Source organism: Mustelus asterias, chromosome 10 (genome assembly GCF_964213995.1).
Source record: "Mustelus asterias chromosome 10, sMusAst1.hap1.1, whole genome shotgun sequence".
NCBI lineage: Eukaryota > Metazoa > Chordata > Chondrichthyes > Carcharhiniformes > Triakidae > Mustelus > Mustelus asterias.
The window spans coordinates 122,731,607-122,753,840 of record NC_135810.1 but is presented as its reverse complement, the minus strand read 5'-3'; the positions used below and the strand labels follow the sequence as shown (position 1 = coordinate 122,753,840).

At 48.4% G+C, this 22,234-nt stretch overlaps 1 protein-coding gene across 2 annotated transcripts in view; it reads left to right on the top strand.

Annotated features, from left to right (window-relative positions):
• The window catches only part of LOC144499945 (beta-arrestin-1), a 157,842-nt gene that overhangs the window by 129,068 nt on the left and 6,540 nt on the right, over positions 1-22,234 (top strand). Inside the window, exons 9-14 of one of the 2 annotated variants that reach the window (XM_078222661.1) lie at positions 1,446-1,530; positions 4,906-4,978; positions 8,023-8,160; positions 10,102-10,185; positions 19,404-19,474; positions 20,806-20,857. In XM_078222661.1, coding sequence (XP_078078787.1) covers positions 1,446-1,530; positions 4,906-4,978; positions 8,023-8,160; positions 10,102-10,185; positions 19,404-19,474; positions 20,806-20,857 — 503 coding nt within the window. The remainder of the gene's footprint in view (positions 1-1,445; positions 1,531-4,905; positions 4,979-8,022; positions 8,161-10,101; positions 10,186-19,403; positions 19,475-20,805; positions 20,858-22,234) is intronic. The other variant, XM_078222662.1, reaches the window with a different exon arrangement.

Below are 22,234 nucleotides of genomic sequence, written 5' to 3'. Positions count from 1 at the left end.
AGAGGTACAAAAGGATCACTTTAGCTTCAGCTTTCTGTCTGAGCAAAACTCCGTAATCTCACTCAAAGGTTTGCTTTTATTAGCTCTTGGGTATCTGTTGTTCTATAAACTAGGCAAACCCCTCGATTAGATTCCAGTGTGTAGCTCACTCCCGGGTATCTGTTATTCTATATATAAACCACCCCGAACCCCTCGATGAGATTCCAGTCTGTAACTCACTCCCGGGTATCTGTTATTCTATATATAAACCACCCCAAACCCCTCGATTAGATTCCAGTGTGTAACTCACTCCCGGGTATCTGTTATTCTATATATAAACCACCCCGTACCCCTCAATTAGATTCCAGTGTGTAACTCACTCCCAGGTATCTGTATTCTATATATAAACCACCCCGTACCCCTCAATTAGATTCCAGTGTGTAACTCACTCCCGGGTATCTGTTATTCTATACATAAACCACCCCGAACCCCTCGATTAGATTCCAGTCTGTAACTCACTCCCGGGTATCTGTTATTCTATATATAAACCACCCCAAACCCCTCGATTAAATTCCAGTCTGTAACTCATTCCCAGGTATCTGTTATTCTATATATAGACCAACCCGAACCCCTCGATTAGATTCCAGTCTGTAACTCACTGCCGGATATCAGTTATTCTGTATATAAACCACCCCGAACCCCTTGATTAGATTCCAGTCTGTAACTCACTTCCGGGTATCTGTCACTCTATATATAAACCCCTCGATTAGATTCCAGTCTGTAGCTCACTTCCGGGTATCTGTTATTCTACATATAAACTTCTCGATTAGATTTCAGTGTGTAACTATTTCCTGGGTTTCTGTTAAAGTATATTTATGAGTCACAAGTAGGCTTACATTAACACTGCAACAAGGTTACAGAGGCGCCAGAGTGAATATCCCCTATATATAAACCACCCCGAACCCCTCTGGCGCCTGTTCGGATACACCGAGGGAGAATTTAGCATGGCCAATGTACCTAACCAGCACATCTTCGGACTGTGGGAGGAAACCAGAGCACCCGGAGGAAACCCACACAGACACGGGGAGAATGTGCAAACTCCGCTCAGACAGTGACCCAAGCCGGGAATCGAACCTGGGTCCCTGGCGCTGTGAGGCAGCAGTGCTACCCACCGTGCCACCTCCATGATTAGATGCAGTCTGAACTTTAAGCTATGTTCTGTGCCTTTGTGACTTCCACATTCATTTGAGTGACAAAAGTGTGAATAGTGGAGGACCTTTGATTGGAAATTGTTTGAACTGTAAACCCCGACTGAAAGGTACATTTCACATGTGAACGGAGTTATCAAAGAATTGTTTGAACACAGCGATGTCCTTTGCAACCAGTGATCCTCCCTGGGATCTGGGTGACTCTGTATCTTGGAGGGTTCTGTGTTTTAAAAGCTGTGAACATTTTTGCCGTTCCAGATTTATTATCACGGAGAAGCAATAAATGTCAATGTTCACGTCACCAATAACACCAACAAGACTGTCAAGAAGCTAAAGATTGCAGGTAGGGAAATGTGTATCGTACCTCAGCTCCCTGCCTCTCAATATTCCGATGGGAGTTGGATCATTTTACTGCAATATTAACAAGCATGTGTACTTCATCAGGTTATGTTACTGATGGGAGCAGAATTGCGATTTTGACACAGATTTGCTGTTTAAATGTGATGTGATGTGGAGATGCTGGCGTTGGACTGGGGTGGGCACAGTAGGGAGTCTCACAACTCCAGGTTAAAGTCCAACGGGTTTATTTGGTATCACGAGCTTTAGGAGCACTGCTCCTTCATCACCTGATGAAGGAGCAGCGCTCCGAAAGCTCGTGATTCCAAATAAACTGTTGGACTTTAACCTGGAGTTGTGAGGCTTCTTTAAATGTAATGTATACAAGATTACTATTTTGGACACACAAACAGGGCTTAGGGTAGTTTATTTATTAGTAGGCTTACATTGACACTGCAATGAAGTTACTGTGAAAATCCCCTTGTTGCCACACTCCGGCGCCTGTTCGGGTACACTGAGGGAGAATTTAGCATGGCCAATGCACCTAACCAGCACGTCTTTCAGACTGTGGGAGGAATCTGGAGCACTCAGAGGAAACCCACGCAGACACGGGGAGAACGTGCAGACTCCACACAGACAGTGACCCAAGCCGGGAATCGAACCGTGTCCCTGTGAGGCAGCAGTGCTAACCACTGTGCCACCGTGCAAAGACGTGATGATTATCATTGAAATGAGAGAAATGTTGTCAGTGTTTTTCATCGTGCACTCATCAGGACAAACACAAGAATACAAAGTTTCAAACAATCACAACAATTTGGACAACAGAAGAAAAGAGTGCTAATCTCTTATAGTATGGTGGCACGGTGGCACAGTAGTTAGCACTGCTGCATCACAGCGCCAGGGACCTGGGTTCGATTCCTGGCTTAGGTCACTGTCTGTGCCGAGTTTGCACGTTCTCCCTGTGTCTGCGTGGGTATCCTCCGGGTGCTCCGGTTTCCTCCCATAGTCCGAAAGACGTGCTGGTTAGGTGCATTGGCCATGCTAAATTCTCAGTGTACCCGAACATTGGTAAACATTGGTCCTTTAGAGGATGAGAAGGGGGATGTAATAACTGGAAATGAGAAAATGGCTGAGGCATTGAACAGGTATTTTGTGTCGGTCTTCACAGTGGAAGACTCAAATAACATGCCAAAAATTGATGACAGGAAGGTTATGGCAGGTGAGGACCTAGAAACTATCATTATCAGGAAAGAGGTAGTGTTGGGCAAGTTAATGGGGCTAAAGGTAGACAAGTCTCCTGGCCCTGATGGAATGCATCCCAGGGTACTAAAAGAGATGGCAGGAGAAATAGCAAATGCACTAGTGGTAATTTACCAAAATTCGCTGGACTCTGGGATGATTCCCGCAGATTGGAAAACAGCAAATGTGACGCCACTGTTTTAAAAAGGAGGTAGACAAAAGGCAGGTAACTATAGGCCGCTTAGCTTAACTTCTGTAGTAGGGAAAATGCGAGACATCTGGATATGAAATTGTTTCATTGGTAAGATGCAGCATGGGTTCATGAAGGGAAGGTCATGTTTGACTAATTTGGTGGAATTCTTTGAGAACATTACATGTGCAGTGGACAATGGGGAACCTGTGGATGTGGTGTATCTGGATTTCCAGAAGGCATTTGACAAGGTGCCGCGCCAAAGACTGCTACATAAGATAAAGGTGCACGGTGTTATGGGTAATGTATTAGCATGGATAGAGGATTGGTTAACTAACAGAAAACAAAGAGTGGGGGTAAATGGGTGTTGTTCTGCTTGGCGATCAGTGACTAGTGGTGTGGCTCAGGGATCAGTGTTGGGACCGCAATTGTTTGCAATTTACATAGATGATTTGGAGTTGGGGACCAAGTGTAGTGTGTCAAAATTCGCAGATGACACTTAGATGAGTGGCAGAGCAAAGTGTGCAGAGGACGCTGAAAGTCTGCAAAGGGATATAGATAGTCTAAGTGAGTGGACGAGGGTCTGGCAGATGGAGTACAATGTTGGTAAATGTGAGGTCATCCATTTTGGTAGGAATAACAGCAAAATGGACTATTATTTAATTGGTAAAAAATTGCAGCATGCTGCTGTACAGAGGGACCTGGGTGTCTCAAGGAGTTGGTTTGCAGGTGCAGCAGGTAATTAAGAAGGCAAATGGAATTTTGTCCTTCATTGCTGGAGGGATGCAGTTTAAAAACAGTGAGGTTATGTTGCAGCTGTATAAGGTGCTGGTGAGGCCACACCTGGAGTACTGTGTACAGTTTTGGTCTCCTTACTTGAGAAAGGATACACTGGCACTGGAGGGGGTGCAGAGGAGATTCACTTGGTTGATTCTGGAGTTGAGAGGGTTGGCTTATGAGGAGAGACTGAATAGACTGGGGCTATACTCATTGGAATTCAGAAGAATGAGGAGAGATCTTATAGAAACATATAAGATTATGAAGGGAATAGATACGATAGAAGCAGGGAAGTTGTTTCCACTGGTGGGTGAAACCAGAACTAGGGGACATAGCCTCAAAATAAGGGGAAGCAGATTTAGGACTGAGTTGAGGAGGAACTTCTTCACACAAAGGGTTGTGAATCTGTGGAATTCCCTGCTCAGTGGAGCAGTTGAGGCTACCTCATTGAATGTTTTTAAGGCAAGGATAGATAAATTTTTGAACAGTAAAGGAATTAAGGGTTATGGTGAGCGGGCGGGTAAGTGGAGCGGAGTCCACGAAAAGATCAGCCATGACCTTATTGAATGGTGGAGCAGGCTCGAGGGGCCAGATGGCTACTCCTGCTCCTAGATCTTATGTTCTTATGACCAGGCACCGGGGTGTGATGACTAGGGGATTTTCACAGTAACTTCATTGCAATGTTAATGTAAGCCTTACTTGTGACATTAATAAATAAACTTCAAATAAATCTTTCTTTTTGTTATGAAATTTGACATTCTTGCATTTGTTCTGATGAGTGCAAGACTAAAAGCTTCAACAATGTGCCTCTCTTTTTTGCAAAATTCAGTTAATGATTAAGTTGTATGACGCCAATAAGTAAGAAGGCCGCAGTTGTAATATTAAGATGGGGTTGAGTTGTGAGCCCTTCCTTTACGTTCCAACAATGTGCCAGCACGCATGGCCTTGAAGAGTGCCAGGCGAGGATTGAGACACTTCAGGGATGTGTCTATCTAACTGATGCCAGTGGAATCTGGTCAGGGTTAGAGCAGGAGGTGAGGGCAATCTCGAGACAATCAAAACCCACATCGGAAGGGATTCACTGCACCAACTGATGTTGGGTTGTTGAATTGCATCAAATGCCCAGAGCTGCCACTTGACGTTTTGTTGCTCAAACATGTGCCTCTTGTTTTACAGTCCGACAGTATGCAGACATCTGCCTGTTTAACACAGCCCAGTACAAGTGCCCAGTCGCCACGGCAGAAGCAGAGTGAGTACAACATTGCCAGCCTTTGCAATCATGGAATCATAAGAATTTATAAAACAGAAGGAGGCTGTTTGGCCCGTAAGGCCGTTGTCCCTTTGAGGGCAACACAGCAGAGTAAGGGTCACATGGGCAGGGTGACCAATTCAGAGTGTGGAATCATGCCAGGGTGATAGGGCTCCAAGGCAGAGACATTTTGGGAGCTAGTTACAGCCATGAGGCTTGTGATGATAGGAGTGCAATTGATATGGATATATATTTGTATTTAAGGGGAAGTGTCTAAAACTTTAGCTTTATGCTACAGGCAGCCGGTTTGTCTGGCGGGAATGCCATGGGGCGAGGTGGTGGAGCAATGGTCTCGTGGAATTATCGCTAGACTATTAATCCAGAAACTCAGTTAATGCTCTGGGGATCCCGGTTCGAATCCTGCCATGGCAGGTGGTGGAATTTGAATTCAATAAATTAAGAATTAAGAATCTACTGATGACCATGAAACCATTGTCGATTGTTGGAAAAACCCATCTGGTTCACTAACATCCTTTAGGGAAGGAAATCTGCCTCCTTACACGGTCTGGCCTACATGTGACTCCAGAGCCACAGCAATGTGGTTGACTCTCAGCTGCCCTCTGAACAAGGGCAACTAGGGATGGGCAATAAATGCTGGCCAGCCAGCGATGCCCATGTCCCACGAATGAATAGAAAAAGAACTAAAAAAGCTCAGATTTTGTGAGAGCAGGATAATTACTCATTTCAACCTCGCAAGTGATTATGTTAAGTCGAGCTAATGGACTTTTGTTGACTTAAGATCCCTTAGGATTTATGATTAGAGTGATTGACAGGGTCATGTGATGATGTGGTTAATGTGCAGTCCTGTGTCTGTAGCAGAGGGAAAAAGGCTTTTGCAGAAAGCAGTTTAGTTTGCAGCTGTGGCCTGGTTGAAGTTGGAGGGATTTTCCAGGTTTCTGGAACTCTATCGCTCTCTGAAAGCTTCAAGTCTGTTAACAAATGTTAAAGCAAGTGTGCTCGAGTCAGCTCACTGTTGATTTAAAAGTGGATTTGATTTATGCCTGATAAAAGCAAAATACTGCAGATGCTGGAATCTGAAACAAAAACAGGAAATGCTGGAAAATCTCAGCAGGTCTGACAGCATCTGTGGAGAGAGAATAGAGCCAATGGGCCTGATTTTACCAAAGCTTCGCGCCCGACCACGGTAAAGTTGGGCGTCGGGCCTATACCGCGATCTGCACCCGAATCCGAGCTTTACCGACACCCGATTCGGGCGCGGGTCCGGCCCGTGCCCGAATCAGGCGGCCCGACAATTTACATGCATTTGCATGCATTTAAATTGATTTAATGAACCGCGCGCCAAACTCTACCGCCAAATCCTACTTTACCGTCTTCTGTCCCGATCCACGTCCGCGCTGTAACCGACCTGCCGAATGAAAGTCCGAAGTCACCGCTGCAGCCTCCGAATAGTGGGGTCAGAGACTGCAACGGCTCTCTGACCCAGGTCATCCTCTAGTCGGGGGGTTGGGGGGGGGGTTGGGGGGTGGAGGGGGGTGGGAGGAGGAGACGGGGTGTGACGTCTCATCCCCTGGGAGAGGGGGCGGGGTGGCAGGAGAGGGTGTGTGACCGATCATCCCCTGGGGGGGTGGGGATGGGTGGGTGGGGAGGAGAGGGGGAGTGACGTCTCATCCTCTGGTCGGGGGGGGGGGTTCCGCTGCCAGTCTGCGGCCGATCCCTCCTCCCGGAGTGGACGTGCGGCCATGCCATCCCACAAAACCTTCAGGATGAAGCGATTCCTCGCTAAGAAGACGGAGCAGAACCGGCCGATTCCACAGTGGATCCACATGAAAACCGGCTGCAAGATCAGTACAAGTCTAAGAGGAGACACTGGAGAAGGACCAAGCTGGGCCTGTAAAGGGATACACCATCACTGGTACACTACCAGCTACAGCCATCTCTCCCGCTCTCTTGCCCCTGCAGAGAAGACTAATCTGTGGCTGGTAGTGTACCAGTGATGGTGTTTGTTTCACTGTAAAAGGTCCTTAATTTATAAGAACATAAGAAGTCGGAGCAGGAGTTGGCCATCTGGCCCCTCGAGCCTGCTCCACCATTCAGTAAGATCATGGCTGATCTTGTCAGTGGAATTATTCCTGGAGGAAATATCCTGTCTTCACATTAATGCCAAATTAATAAATTGTTGGGATCTGGTCTGGCTTCATAATATACCTTGGGGTTTTGGTCCGGCACACTAACAGGCTTCTGTACAATTCTTATCAATAAATATCTTTTGTGGAAGTGCATCCTTACAGTCTGCCATGGCTGTACTGGCTCTTTGAAAGAGCAGTTGTGCTTAGTCCAACACCCAATGCTTTTTGTCCCCCAGAAGTTCAGGCACATCTCTCTTTTAAAAGTATTTATAGAATTTGCTTCCACCACCTTTTCAGATCAAAACAGTTCTCCTTGTGGTGTTCAATGGTCAATTGTTCTGTGTTTGATCATGTTTATCTGGTAACTAGTCTATGCTCACTGTGCTTGATTGATAAAGCCTGTGTGTTGACTTGGAGAAAAGTAAACCTCTCTCCCTCTGACTCTCTCTCCCTCTCTCTCTGTCTGTCTCTCTCTGTCTGTCCCTCTGGGTCTCTCTCTCTCTCTGTCTCTCTCTCTATGTCTCTCTCTCTGTGTCTCACTCGGTCTTCTTCTCTCTGTCTCGCTCTGTCCCTGTCTTTCTCTGTCTTTCTCTGTCTCTGTCTCTCTCTCTCTCCGTCTCTCTTTCTCTGTGTCTCTGTGTCTCTCTCTCTTTCTTTCTCTCCGTCTCTGTCTCTCTGTCTGTCTCTCTCTCTCTCTGTCTCTCTTTCTCTGTGTCTCTCTCTCTCTCTCCGCCTCTCTTTCTCTGTGACTCTCTGTCTCTCTGTCTCTGTCTCTCTGTCTCTCTCTCTGTCTCTGTCTCTCTCTCTGTCTCTGTCTCTCTTTCTCTGTGTGTCTCTCTCTGTCTCTCTCTCTTTGTCTCTTTCTGTCTCTCTCTCTCTCTCTCTCTGTGCTTCCAGTGACATTGTGGCTCCGAGTTCTACGTTTTGCAAAGTGTACACACTGACGCCGTACCTCGCGAATAACCGAGAGAAACGTGGCCTGGCTCTGGATGGGAAGCTGAAGCATGAGGACACTAACCTTGCCTCCAGCACCCTGTAAGCATACTGGACATATCACTCGTAAGATGTTTGAACATCCATTTCTGCATCAAAATTGGAAAGCAAAAAAAAAGTCTCACGTTGATTTTGAAAAGTTTTGTGAGTGCTGCAATTTGTTGCAATATTCAGTGTCAAATAAGAAAATGGTGCAGCATGAAGGAGGCCATTCGGCCCATTGCTGGTTTTACCCTTGGATAACCTGATGGTAGGCAGTCTGTCATGATCTCGCCAAGGCCAGTCTCCCGTCACCATCATCCTTTATTACAACGAGCTCAAAGTGCTGCTCAGTGGCTAAAGTCCCAAACTCCTTCAACCGCTGGCCCGAGAGGAGCCAGCTGGTTTTAAACCTCCGGCTGCTCCTTCCCCATTGGGGGAGCCTCCACTCACCTCATAAGGTTGCTCGTATTCCATGAGACCCACAGGGAGATCTACTGACGGTCCCCCGTGGCCATCATAACACAGTCAATTCAAGCACAACAGTCTGGGTTTCCTGCAGTGGATGAATTGTCAGGGGTTGTAGGAAAATGAGACAAGAGGACTTGTTCACTCACTGTTGTCACAGGAGGTTTAATATAAAGACCTCGGCAACATTCAGGCTTAGTCTGATAAGCGACAAGTTACATTCGCACCACACAAGTGCCAGGCAATGACCATCTCCAACAAGAGAGAATATAACCATCTCCCTTTGACATTCAATGGTGTTACCATTGCTGAATCCCCCACTATCAAAATCCAGGGGGTTACCATTAGAATCATAGAATGCTACAGTGCAGAAAGACCATTGACCAGACCATTGGCTAGATTAGTCAGACAAATACTGTGGCTACCAAGAGGTCAGAGGCTGGGAATTCTGTGGTCAGTAACTCACCTCCCGACCCCCCAAAGCCTGTCCACCATCCACAAGATACAAGTCAGCAGTGCGATGGAATACTCTCTAGTTGCCAGTTTGACACCATCCAGGACAAAGCAACCCACTTGATTGGCATCCCATCCACAAACATCCACTCCCTCCATCACCGACGCACAATGGCAGCCGTGTGTGCCATCTACAAGATGCACTGCATCAACTCACCAAGGCTCCTTAGGTAGCACCTTGCAAACCCACAACCACTGCCATCTAGAAGGATAAAGGCAGCAGATACCTGGGAACACCATCACCTGGAAGTCCCCCTCCAAGTCACTCACCATCTTGACTTGGAAATATATCGCCGTTCCTTCACTGTTGCTGGGTCAAAATCCTGGAATTCCCTCCCTAACAGCACTGTGGGTGTACCTACACCTCAGGAACTACAGCGGTTCAAGAAGTTGGCTCACCATCACCTTCTCAAGGGGCAATTAGGCATGGGCAATAAATGCTGATCTATCTATTGATCTCAGCCTTGAGAATGAGCGCCCCCACCCCACCCTGTGTCCACTGCCTGGACAGAATTCCAGATTTCTGCATTCCCTCTTGTGAAAACTGTTTCCTGATTCACTCCTGACTGACCTAGCTCTAATTTAGACCCCATTGTTCTGGATTTATCTATTCCCATGGATTTGATGACTTGAGGAATTTGGGCTACATCAGGTATGTATAAGCGTGTCTCTCCCCCTTTCAACATTCACCTGTGGAATCCTAAGGAGCAGGAAGATCCCAGAAAATATTGAGACTGGTGCGTCGCCAGCGTTGGTGAGCCCGTGGATTCCAGGCGGAGACAGAGAGTAAGTGTCCCCAATTCCTCCTCCTCGGCTGCATGGTGATGGGTTGAAGGGTTATGGGGAGAAGGCAGGGAAATGGGGATGAGGAGCATATCAGCCAGGATCGAATGGCGGAGCGGACTCGATGGGCCGAACGGCCTAATTCTGCTCCTATATCTTATGAACTTATGAACTTGTGTTATTGGAGTGAGTCCAGCCAGTGAGTTTCCCACTGACTTTGGTATTGCTCTTTCCCCACAGACTGAGAGATGGAGCAAGCAAGGAGATTCTTGGCATCATGGTGTCGTACAAAGTCAAAGTGAAGTTGGTGGTTTCGAGAGGGGGGTGAGTGCAGAGATTTCACATCGCAGCGTTACTATTTCCATGAGCTGTATCGCTGTTAGGTATTGCAGTTGGATTGGTCAAGTAGAAAGAGTGTTTGTCAAAGAACCACCATCCAGCTGTCACGTGGGGATGATGGTCCAGTCTTCCTTGATGGTTTTAGAAAGAAGTCTCACAAACACCAGGTTAAAGTCCAACAGGTTTATTTGGGAGCACAAGCTTTCGGAGTGTCGCTCCTTCATCAGGTGAGTGGGGTCACTGTCTGTGTGGAGTTTGCACATTCTCCCTGTGTCTGCATGGGTTTCCTCCGGGTGCTCCGGTTTCCTCCCACAGTCGGAAAGACCTGCTGGTTAGGTGCATTGGCTCTGATAAATTCTCCCTCGGTGTACCCGAACAGGTGCCGGAGTGTGGCGACTCAGGAATTTTCACAGTACCTTCATTGCAGTGTTAACTCACCTGGTGAAGGAGCAGCTCTCCGAAAGCTTGTGTACCAAACAAACCTGTTGGACTTTAGCTTGGTGTGTGGGACTTCTTACTGTGCCCACCCCAGTCCAACGCCAGCATCTCCACATCACTTGATGGTTTAAGTCGGTAGTTTCTCCCCCCACTCTGCTATTGGGCCAAGATTTTGTCTCTGAGTTAATTACTCTGAATGAATTTATCTCTGTCAAATGGAGATGGGGCCTGCTAGAGTTGGCCTCAGTGCCCCAAGGCTAGTGGTTGAGGCAGGAGGAGTGTGGGGAAGCTCCTTGCCACTGAGTAACCAATGGGTTGGAAGAGTACATCGGATGTGGGGAGAGACATGGGGTGGTGAGGATGCCCAAATATCTCACTGACCCTGAGAATCTGTCACTAACCCATAGAATCCCTCGGGCTGGATGTTATGGTTTTTGGAAGGCTGAGGGTAGTGGAACAGAGAGTGAGTGGTCCGCTTGCTCTCGCAGCCCCCCCTCCCGCCCCCATCTCAGCTTGGCGAATCAAATGCTGGACCGCCAATTAGCAACCATCTTGTGGGGCGGCACGGTGACACAGCGGTTAGCACTGCTGCCTCACAGCTCCAGGGATCCGGGTTCAGTTCCCGGCTTGGGTCACTGTCTGTGCGGAGTCTACACGTTCTCCCCGTGTCTGCGTGGGTTTCCTCCGGGTGCTCCGGTTTCCTCCCACAATCCGAAAGACATGCTGGTTAGGTGCATTAGCCGTGCTAAATTCTCCCTCAGTGTACCCGAACAGGCGCCGGAGTGTGGCGACTAGGGGATTTTCACAGTAACTTCATTGCAGTGTTAATGTAAGCCTAAATGTGACAACACCAACAAATAAACTCGAAACTCGAATCCAACTATTGGGAGGATGTCCAATTTGCAGTGCAAGGAAGAGGTTCAGTGCCCAATCAGGAGACTAGGCCGGGATGTCAGATGGGAGATGGGTTGGGGCAGAGGTTGGGGCAGAGGTTGGGGCAGAGGTTGGGGCAGAGGTTGGGGCAGAGGTTGGGGCAGAGGTTGGGGCAGAGGTTGGGGCAGAGGTTGGGGCAGAGGTTGGGGCAGAGGTTGGGACAGAGGTTGGGACAGAGGTTGGGGCAGAGGTTGGGGCAGAGGTTGGGACAGAGGTTGGGACAGAGGTCAGTCACAGTTTCCAGTTTAAAGGCCCTCTCACTCGCTCTTTATTTTTGATGGAAGCGTAAAAACAGTGAATCAATAAAGTCTAGAAGCATTCGGACACCTCCACCCTCACCAGCAGAATCTGCTGCTCCATGCAGCCGTGGTCCCTGCGACAGACTCTTGCTTCTGCCCTCGTGCTGCCTCCTGCTATAAGCCACTCCCAAACGTTTTCCTGTCCAATCTCTGGAACAGGGGCTGGCACTGGGAAATTGGGTCTTTAACATGGTCAACTCCTTGTTAAACATCGGCCTGACGGGCTTTCGCTTTGGCACCTGCCCGTCCTTCTGTAATATCAGAGTTTGGCGAGATGACATCAAGTTGCCAACTTGGTATCACCAAGCCATATTTTACATTAGTGTGACGGGGAGGGGAGTGAGGAGCGGGGAGGGGAGGGAGCGGTGCGATGGGGTGGGATCGGGGGGGGGGGGGGGGGGGGGGTGGGGGCTCAGGGGTTGCCCATTTTCAGCCATCAAACCCAGCCCACGGCGTCCATCACTAACCAATGGAGATGCCCCTGTCCCATCACTGACCCATGGCGTCCCCCCTATGGAATAGCCATCCCGGCTCTAAACCCTCTTCATCTCTGAGGTTTACTGTTTTACCATCGCCTCGCTGTTGGCCCCAGCTGGTTCGCTCTAAGCTTGAGCATCCGACACGGAGTCTGTGGATTCTGTCACCACTGCGGGAGGTGTTTCACAGACAATTTGAGGTGTAGGAAACTCAGCAATCAAAATACATGGTGCATGATACTGGAGACAGCAATGTGATAATTGTCACATCATCTGGCTTTAGGCACCTCGAGCGAGGGATTTGTCAGGATACCAGAGCTAAACCTCCTGCCCTTTCTCGAAACAGTGGATCTTTCCCGGAGTATATGGGACCTTGGTTTCACATCCCATCTAAAAGATGGCACCTCTGACAGCGTGGCACTCCTTCAGTACTGCAGTGGCAGTCTGAGCTACAGCTCCAATTCTTGGCAACCCACAACCTTCTGACTCAAGCCACTGAACCGATGCTAACATTGTACTTTAACTTGAGTCAGAGGAGTTCATAGTTAAATACTGTTTGATCGTTTTACACTCTCTATTTATATAGGATGTGTTTCCTTCACTAAGCTGCTGATTTGTTGTCAAACCTCTCTCTCTCTCACTCTTTATTTTAATGCCAGCCTTTTGGGAGATCTTGCCACAAGGTAAATGGTGACGATTTTGACCATCACTCATTCGCAATTTTGCCTCATCTTGAATTGGCCCTTGTTTCCCCTTGCATTTGGCAGCACTGCTCTCCTACACATCACCCTCCCTGTCAATGCCTGAACTGTAGTCTAGAGAAGCAAGGGGAGGTGATGGCCTCGTGGTATTATCGCCCGTCTATTAATCTAGAAACTCTGCACGGCGGCACAGTGGTTAGCACTGCCGCCTCACAGCGCCAGGGACCCGAGTTCGATTCCCAGCTTGGGTCACTGTCTGTGTGGAGCCTGCACATTCTCCCCGTGTCTGCGTGGGTTTCCTCCGGGTGCTCCGGTTTCCTCCCACAGTCCAAAGATGTGCGGGTTAGGTGGATTGCCCCTTATTCTCAGGGAGACTAGCTTGAACAAATGCATTGAGTTATGGGGATAGAGCCCGGGTGGGATTGTGGTCGGTGCAGACTCGATGGGCCGAATGGCCTCCTTCTGAACTATATGCTTCTATGGGTTCTATATTCTGGGGACCCGGGTTCGATTCCCGGCAGATGGTGGAATTTAAATTCAATAAAAAATATCTGCAAGAATCTACCGATGACCATGAAACCATTGTCGATTGTCGGAAAAACCCATCTGTTTCACTAATGTCCTTTAGGGAAGGAAATCTGCCATCCTTACCTGGTCTGACCTACATGTGACTCCAGAGCCACAGCAATGTGGTCGACTCTCAACTACCCTCCAAGGGCAACTAGGGATGGGCAATAAAGGCTGGCCTGCCAGCGACGCCCATGTCCCACGAATGAACAAATACATTTTGCCATTGGTTACATAGTTTACTGGGTCAGCTGACCCTTACAGCATGTTACCATTGGTCACACGACAGCAGATCCAATGTTATCATTGGTTACATTCTAACAAGACTCAGGGTATGGACAGACAAGTGACAGATGGAATTTAATACAGAGAAATGTGAGGTGATACATTTTGACAGAAGGGTAGGGAAAGGCAATATAAATTTAATAGCACAGTTCCAAAAAGGGACAGAGGGAGCTGGGGGTGTGTGTGACTTGATCTTTGAAGGTGGCAGGACATATAGAATCACAGAATCATACAGCACAGAAGAGGCCCTTTGGCCCATCGAGTCTGCACTGACACAGTCAGTGTCCCAGTCCCACCCTACGGGCAGGGTGCTAAATTGGGGGAAGGCTAACTATAGCCGGATTAGGCAGGAATTGGTGGATGTTGATTGGGAGAGGATGTTCGAGGGTAAGTCCGCGTCTGGCATGTGGGAGTCTTTTAAGGAACTATTGATAAGGCTGCAGGATAGGCATGTGCCTGTAAAAAGGAAAGATAGGAAAGGTGGATAACCAGGGAAATTGGGGATCTGATTAAAATGAAAAGGGAGGCGTACGTTAAGTCCAGGCAACAGAAAACAGATGGAGCTCTGGAGGAATACAGAGAGAGTAGGAAAGAACTCAAACGAGGAGTAAGAAGGGCAAAAAGAGGTCACGAGATGTTCTTGGCAGGCAGGATTAAGGAGAATCCTAAGGCATTCTATTCATACGTTAGGAACAAAAGAGTTGTCAGGGAGAAAATCGGACCTCTCAGGGACAAAGGAGGGGAATTATGCTTAGAATCCAAGGGAATAGGGGAGATCCTAAATGAATACTTTGCATCGGTATTCACGAAGGAGAGGGGCGTGTCAACCGGGAGTGTCTCGGAGGGAGGTGTTGACCCGTTAGAGAAAATCTCCATTACAAGAGAGGAAGTGTTAGGTTTTTTAGGGAACATTAAAACTGGCAAAGTCCCAGGGCCTGATAGCATCTATCCTCGACTGCTCAGGGAGACGAGAGATGAAATTGCTGGGCCTCTGACGGAAATCTTTGTCGCTTCTTTGGACACGGGTGAAGTCCCTGAGGATTGGAGGATAGCGAATGTGGTCCCGTTGTTTAAGAAGGGTAGCAGGGATAACCCAGGAAATTATAGGCCGGTGAGCTTGACGTCCGTGGTAGGGAAGTTGTTGGAGAGGATTCTTAGAGACAGGATGTACGTGCATTTAGAACGGAACAATCTCATTAGTGACAGACAACATGGTTTTGTAAGAGGGAGGTCGTGCCTTACAAATTTGGTGGAGTTGTTTGAGGAAGTGACAAAAACGGTTGATGAAGGAAGGGCCGTGGATGTCGTCTATATGGATTTCAGTAAGGCATTTGACAAAGTCCCACATGGCAGGTTGGTTAAGAAGGTTAAGGCTCATGGGATACAAGGAGAAGTGGCTAGATGGGTGGAGAACTGGCTTGGCCATAGGAGACAGAGGGTAGTGGTCGAAGGGTCTTTTTCCGGCTGGAGGTCTGTGACCAGTGGTGTTCCGCAGGGCTCTGTACTGGGACCTCTGCTATTTGTGATATATATAAATGATTTGGAAGAAGGTGTAACTGGCGTAATCAGCAAGTTTGCGGATGACACGAAGATGGCTGGACTTGCGGATAGCGAAGAGCATTGTCGGGCAATACAGCAGGATATAGATAGGCTGGAAAATTGGGCGGAGAGGTGGCAGATGGAGTTTAATCCGGATAAATGCGAAGTGATGCATTTTGGAAGAAATAATGTAGGGAGGAGTTATACAATAAATGGCAGAGTCATCAGGAGTATAGAAACACAGAGGGACCTAGGTGTGCAAGTCCACAAATCCTTGAAGGTGGCAACACAGGTGGAGAAGGTGGTGAAGAAGGCATATGGTATGCTTGCCTTTATAGGACGGGGTATAGAGTATAAAAGCTGGAGTCTGATGTTGCAGCTGTATAGAACGCTGGTTAGGCCACATTTGGAGTACTGCGTCCAGTTCTGGTCGCCGCACTACCAGAAGGACGTGGAGGCGTTAGAGAGAGTGCAGAGAAGGTTTACCAGGATGTTGCTTGGTATGGAGGGTCTTAGCTATGAGGAGAGATTGGGTAAACTGGGGTTGTTCTCCCTGGAAAGACGGAGAATGAGGGGAGATCTAATAGAGGTGTACAAGATTATGAAGGGGATAGATAGGGTGAACGGTGGGAAGCTTTTTCCCAGATCAGAAGTGACGATCACGAGGGGTCACGGGCTCAAGATGAGAGGGGCGAAGTATAACTCAGATATTAGAGGGATGTTTTTTACACAGAGGGTGGTGGGGGCCTGGAATGCGCTGCCAAGTAGGGTGGTGGAGGCAGGCACGCTGACATCGTTTAAGACTTACCTGGATAGCCACATGAGCAGCCTGGGAATGGAGGGATACAAACATAAGAACATAAGAACATAAGAAATAGGAGCAGGAGTAGGCCATCTAGCCCCTCGAGCCTGCCCCGCCATTCAATAAGATCATGGCTGATCTGACGTGGATCAGTACCACTTACCCGCCTGATCCCCATAACCCTTAATTCCCTTACCGATCAGGAATCCATCCATCCGCGCTTTAAACATATTCAGCGAGGTAGCCTCCACCACCTCAGTGGGCAGAGAATTCCAGAGATTCACCACCCTCTGGGAGAAGAAGTTCCTCCTCAACTCTGTCTTAAACCGACCCCCCTTTATTTTGAGGTTGTGTCCTCTAGTTTTAACTTCCTTACTAAGTGGAAAGAATCTCTCCGCCTCCACCCTATCCAGCCCCCGCATTATCTTATAAGTCTCCATAGGATCCCCCCTCATCCTTCTAAACTCCAACGAGTACAAACCCAATCTCCTCAGCCTCTCCTCATAATCCAAACCCCTCATCTCCGGTATCAACCTGGTGAACCTTCTCTGCACTCCCTCCAATGCCAATATATCCTTCCTCATATAAGGGGACCAATACTGCACACAGTATTCCAGCTGCGGCCTCACCAATGCCCTGTACAGGTGCATCAAGACATTCCTGCTTTTATATTCTATCCCCCTCGCAATATAGGCCAACATCCCATTTGCCTTCTTGATCACCTGTTGTACCTGCAGACTGGGCTTTTGCGTCTCATGCACAAGGACCCCCAGGTCCCTTTGCACGGTAGCATGTTTTAACTTGTTTCCATTGAGATAGTAATCCCATTTGTTATTATTTCCTCCAAAGTGTATAACCTCGCATTTATCAACGTTATACTCCATTTGCCATATCCTCGCCCACTCACTCAGCCTGTCCAAATCTCTCTGCAGATCTTCTCCGTCCTCCACACGATTCACTTTTCCACTTATCTTTGTGTCGTCTGCAAACTTCGTTACCCTACACTCCGTCCCCTCCTCCAGATCATCTATATAAATGGTAAATAGTTGCGGCCCGAGTACCGATCCCTGCGGCATGCCACGCAAACGATTGGTCTAGTTGGACCAAGGAGCAGCACAGGCTTGGAGGGCCGAAGGGCCTGTTTCCTGTGCCGTACTGTTCTTTGTTCTTTGTACTGTTCTATCTGAACTGTACTTTCTCACATTAGAAACACCTGAATTCCCACCTAATCCCATCTGCCAGCACTTGGCCCATAGCCCTGAATGTTATGATGTGGCAAGTACTCATCCAGATACTTTTTAAAGGATGTGAGGCAACCCGTCTCCACCACCCTCCCAGGCAGCGCATTCCAGACCCTCACCACCCTCTGGGTAAAAAAGTTTTTCCTCACATCCCCCCTGAAACCTCCTGCCCCTCACCTTGAACCTATGTCCCCTCGTGACTGACCCTTCAACTAAGGGGAACAGCTGCTCCTTATCCACTTTTTCCGTGTCTCACATAATCTTGTACACCTCGATCAGGTCGCCCCTCAGTCTTCTCTGCTCCAAGAAAAACAACCTAAGCCTACCCAACCTCTCTTCATAACTTAAAGGTTCCATCCCAGGCAGCATCCTGGTGAATCTCCTCTGCACCCCCTCCAGTGCAATCACGTCCTTCCTATAATGTGGTGACCAGAACTGCACACAGTGCTCCAGCTGTGGCCTCACCAAAGTTCTATACAACTCCAACATGACTTCCCTGCTTTTGTAATCTATGCCTCGATTGATAAAGGCCAGTGTCCCATATGCCTTTTTCACCACCCTTCCGTGGACAAACCTGTGGACAAACACGCCAAGGTCCCTTTGTTCCACAGAACTTCCTACTGTCCTACCATTCATTGAGTATTTTCTTGACAAATTACTCCTTCCAATGTGTATCACCGCACGCTTTTCAGGGTTAAATTTCATCTGCCACTTATCTGCCCATTTGACCATTCTGTCTATATCCTCTTATAGCCCAAGACACTCCACCTCACTGTTAACCACCCGGCCAATCTTTGTGTCATCCGCAAACTTACTAATCCCACCCCCCACATAGTCATCAATGTCATTTATATAAATGACGAACAATAGGGGGTCCAACACAGATCCCTGTGGTACGCCACTGGACACTGGTCTCCAGTCCCTAAAGCAACCTTCTGTCATCACCCTCTGTCTCCTACAACTCAACCTATTTTGAATCCACTTGATCAAATTACCCTGTATCCCATGTGAATTTACCTTCTTTACAAGTCTCCCATGTGGGACCTTGTCAAAGGCTTTGCTGAAATCCATGTTGAGAGTTCTTAGCAAAGCATCTGGGATCCTGGTCTTCATAAATAGAGACATTGAGTATAAAAGTGGGATGTTGGACAGTGACCCAAACCGGGAATCGAACCCCTTTCTAAAGCTCTGGCTAGGCCCCCATGGGAGTATTGAGTCCAGTTCTAGATGACGACACTTTAGGAAGGATGTGAGGGCCTTTGAGAGGGTGTGGAGGGAGATTTACCAGAATGGTTCCAGGGATGGAGGGGATTTTAGTTACAAGGTTGGGATTGGAGAAGCTGGGGTTGTTCTCTTTGGAGCGACGGAGAGTGAGGGGAGATTTGATCGAGGTGGACAAGATAATGACAGGATTGGGTAAGGTAGACAAAGACAAACTGTTCCCAGGAGCTCAGGGGGAGACAGGTTTAAGGTTTTGAGGGAGAGATACAGGGGGAATGTGAGGGAGAATGTTTCTACACAGCGAATTGGCGCTGTGAGGCAACAGTGGTAACCACTGTGCCACCGTGCCACCCTTCATTGCAGTGTTAATATAAGCCTACCTGTGGCACTAATAAGTAAACTTGAACTTAATAAACTTAAACATAAACTTAACCGTCCAGGCCAGTGGGTGGGCACCAGCCGGGGAGGTGGGTGGGCGGTGGGGGGGTGGGGGTGGGGGGGGTGGGGGGGGGGGTGGTGGGGGGGGGGGGGGTGGGGGGGTGGGTGGGGGGGGGGGGTGGGGGGGGGGGGGTGGGGGGGTGGGGGGGTGGGTGGGGGGGGGTGGGGGGGTTGCTTGTGAGGGTGCGATGGAGGGGTTGGGGAAGGACTTGCTGCAAACATACCCATCCACATGAATGATCCTGTCTCCAACTACCTTTCAGTGATGTGATCCTTGAGCTGCCTTTCACGCTGATGCACGCAAAACCCGAGGAAGAGGCCTTTTACAGAGAAGGTAAGAATATCAACAGGATACAATTGAGGATGGAGAGAAACAGCTCTCTGCAGAGAAAAGGCTTAGAGACGCACAGTATCTTTTGGAAAATTCAAACCAGAGCGTCTATTATCAGAGCAACCACTTCAATTCCCCGAAGTACAACAAATAGATAGGTCTTGATGGGTGACACAGTCACACTGGGCCGAAAGGCCTCTTTCCGTCAAACTCCATGGGGAGAATTTTCCCGTCCCACCCTCCACGGGAATCATAGCAGGCGGGAGACGGACCATGGATGGGATTTTCCGGCTTTGGGGTGAGCGTGGCTGGAATATTCCTCCCCGCGACTCTATGACTCCATGGCGCAAGGGTGAAGCCCACCAAGACCCCAAGACTTGCTCTGAAGAAGAATCATACACACTCGAAACATTAACTCTGTTTGATCTGCTTTGATTTATTATTGTCACATGTATCAGGACACAGCAAAAAGTATTGTTTCTTGCACGCCATGCAGATAAAGCATATCGTTCATAGAGTTCAGAGGGGAGAAGGAAAGGAGAGGGTGCAGAATATGTTTCCTCACAGATAGTGCCAGACCCACTGAGTTTTTCCAGAACCTTCTGTTTTTACTTTAGGATCTGGGGCCTGGTCAGCTTTTAGTTCTAATGACTTCCATAGTACCCTTACCCTGGTGAGTTGAGGAAAGGCAAAGGGCGAGGGATGGAGGAAAGGGATTGGGAAGGAGGGCTTGGGGCGGCACGGTGGCACAGTGGTTAGCTCTGCTGCCTCACAGCACCAGGGACTTGGGTTCGATTCTGGCCTCAGGTGACTGACTGCGGTGATTCTCTCCATGTCTGCATGGGTTTCCTCCGGGTGCTCCAGTTTCCTCCCACAGTCTAAAGATGTGCAGGTTAGGTGGATTGGCTGTGCTAAATTGCCCCTTAGTGTCAGGGGGACTAACTAGGGTAAATGCATGAAGTTATGGGGATGGGGCCGAGGTGGGATTGTGGTCGGTGCAGACTCGATGGGCCAAATGGACTCCTTCTGCACTGTATGATTCTATGAGGTTGGGAGAAGGGTGGAGCGAGGGAATTGGGGGAGCAAAGGTGGTCAATGGGGGAAAGGAGGGAGGGAGAGAGGGAGGGGAAGGGGGCACGAAGGGTGTGTAGGGGAAAGAGGGAGTGGGAGGGAGATGGAGGGAAGGCAAGAGGGGAGGGATAGAGATGGAGGTGAAGTGACCTCTAGTGGTCTGTTCCAGCAATAACAAGGATAAGAGAGTCTGTCCAGGGTGATGAGTAAACTTGAAGCTCTGCTGGAGACATCTCCCTGACGTGTGAATGTTCTTCTTACAGTTCCTGAGAATGAGGTTCCCATCGACACCAATCTGATTGAGTTTGACACCAAGTAGGTCCTCCTTCATTTAAGCATGAAATTGATGCCGTGTTCTTGCATGTTCTTGTTCAACATTCCATGTGTGTGTGTGTGTGAGTGTATTTGTGTGTGTATTTGTGTGAGTGCATTTGTGTGTGTATGTGTGTATGTATGTACATGTGTGTGTGAGAGTATGTGTGTGTGTGTTTGTGTGTGTGTGTATATGTGTGTGAGTGAATTTGTGTGTGTGTGAGTGCATCTGTGTGTGTGAGTGAATTTGTGTGTGTATTTGTGTGTGTGTGTGTATGTATATGTGTGTGTGTATCTGTGTGTGTATGTGTGTGTGTATATGTGTGTGAGTGAATTTGTGTGTGTGTGTATGTATGTATATGTGTGTGAGTGTATCTGTGTGTGTGTGTATGTGTGTGTGTATATGTGTGTGTGAGTGAATTTGTGTGTGTGAATGTGTGTATGTTTAAAGTTTATTTATTAGCACAAGTAAGGCTTACATTAACACTGCAATGAAGTTACTGTGAAATTCCTCTCGTCGCCTCACACCGGTACCTGTTCGGGTCAATTTGGGTCAGACTGTGGAAGGAAACCGGAGCACCCGGAGGAAACCCACGCAGACACGTGGAGAATGTGCAAACTCCACACAGACAGTGACCCAAACCGGAAATCGAACCCGGGTCCCTGTGTGTGTGTGTGTGTGTGTGTGTGTATACATGTGTTTGCATGTATGTGTGTAAATCTGTTTGTGTATATGTGTGTGTGTGAGAGAGTGTGTGTATGCGTGTATGTGTACATGTGTGTGTGTGTGTGTGTTTGTCCTGACTTTGTTTACAGGATAATGGAAGTTACTTTTGGCTGCAGCATTCTGTGCCCATCCCCCCTTTTCTCTGGATTGGGATGAGTCCCCTGTCCAGTTACAACCCCCTGTTGTGCCTGAGCTGCGGGCAGGGATTGTACACAGAGCTCTCCCTGGCAGGGATTGTACACAGAGCTCTCCCTGGCAGGGATTGTACACAGAGCTCTCCCTGGCAGGGATTGTACACAGAGCTCTCCCTGGCAGGGATTGTACACAGAGCTCTCCCTGGCAGGGATTGTACACAGAGCTCTCCCTGGCAGGGATTGTACACAGAGCTCTCCCTGGCTCAACACGGTTCCTGGACTGCTGCAAACTGGGTGTAAAGTGCAGCAAAATACTTCAAATGTATTAGAGACAGTCAAAGAATATTACAGTGCCGAAACAGGCCATTCGGCCCTGCAGGCCCATGCCGGGTTTGGATTGTACAGTCCCCACCAACAGGGGTAGCTTGTAAAACACAGTGGCAGATAACCCGCCACCTCCCCACCTCTCACCAACCCTCTGAAATTCACAAGGGGTTGGGGGAGGCATGAAGCGTCCTG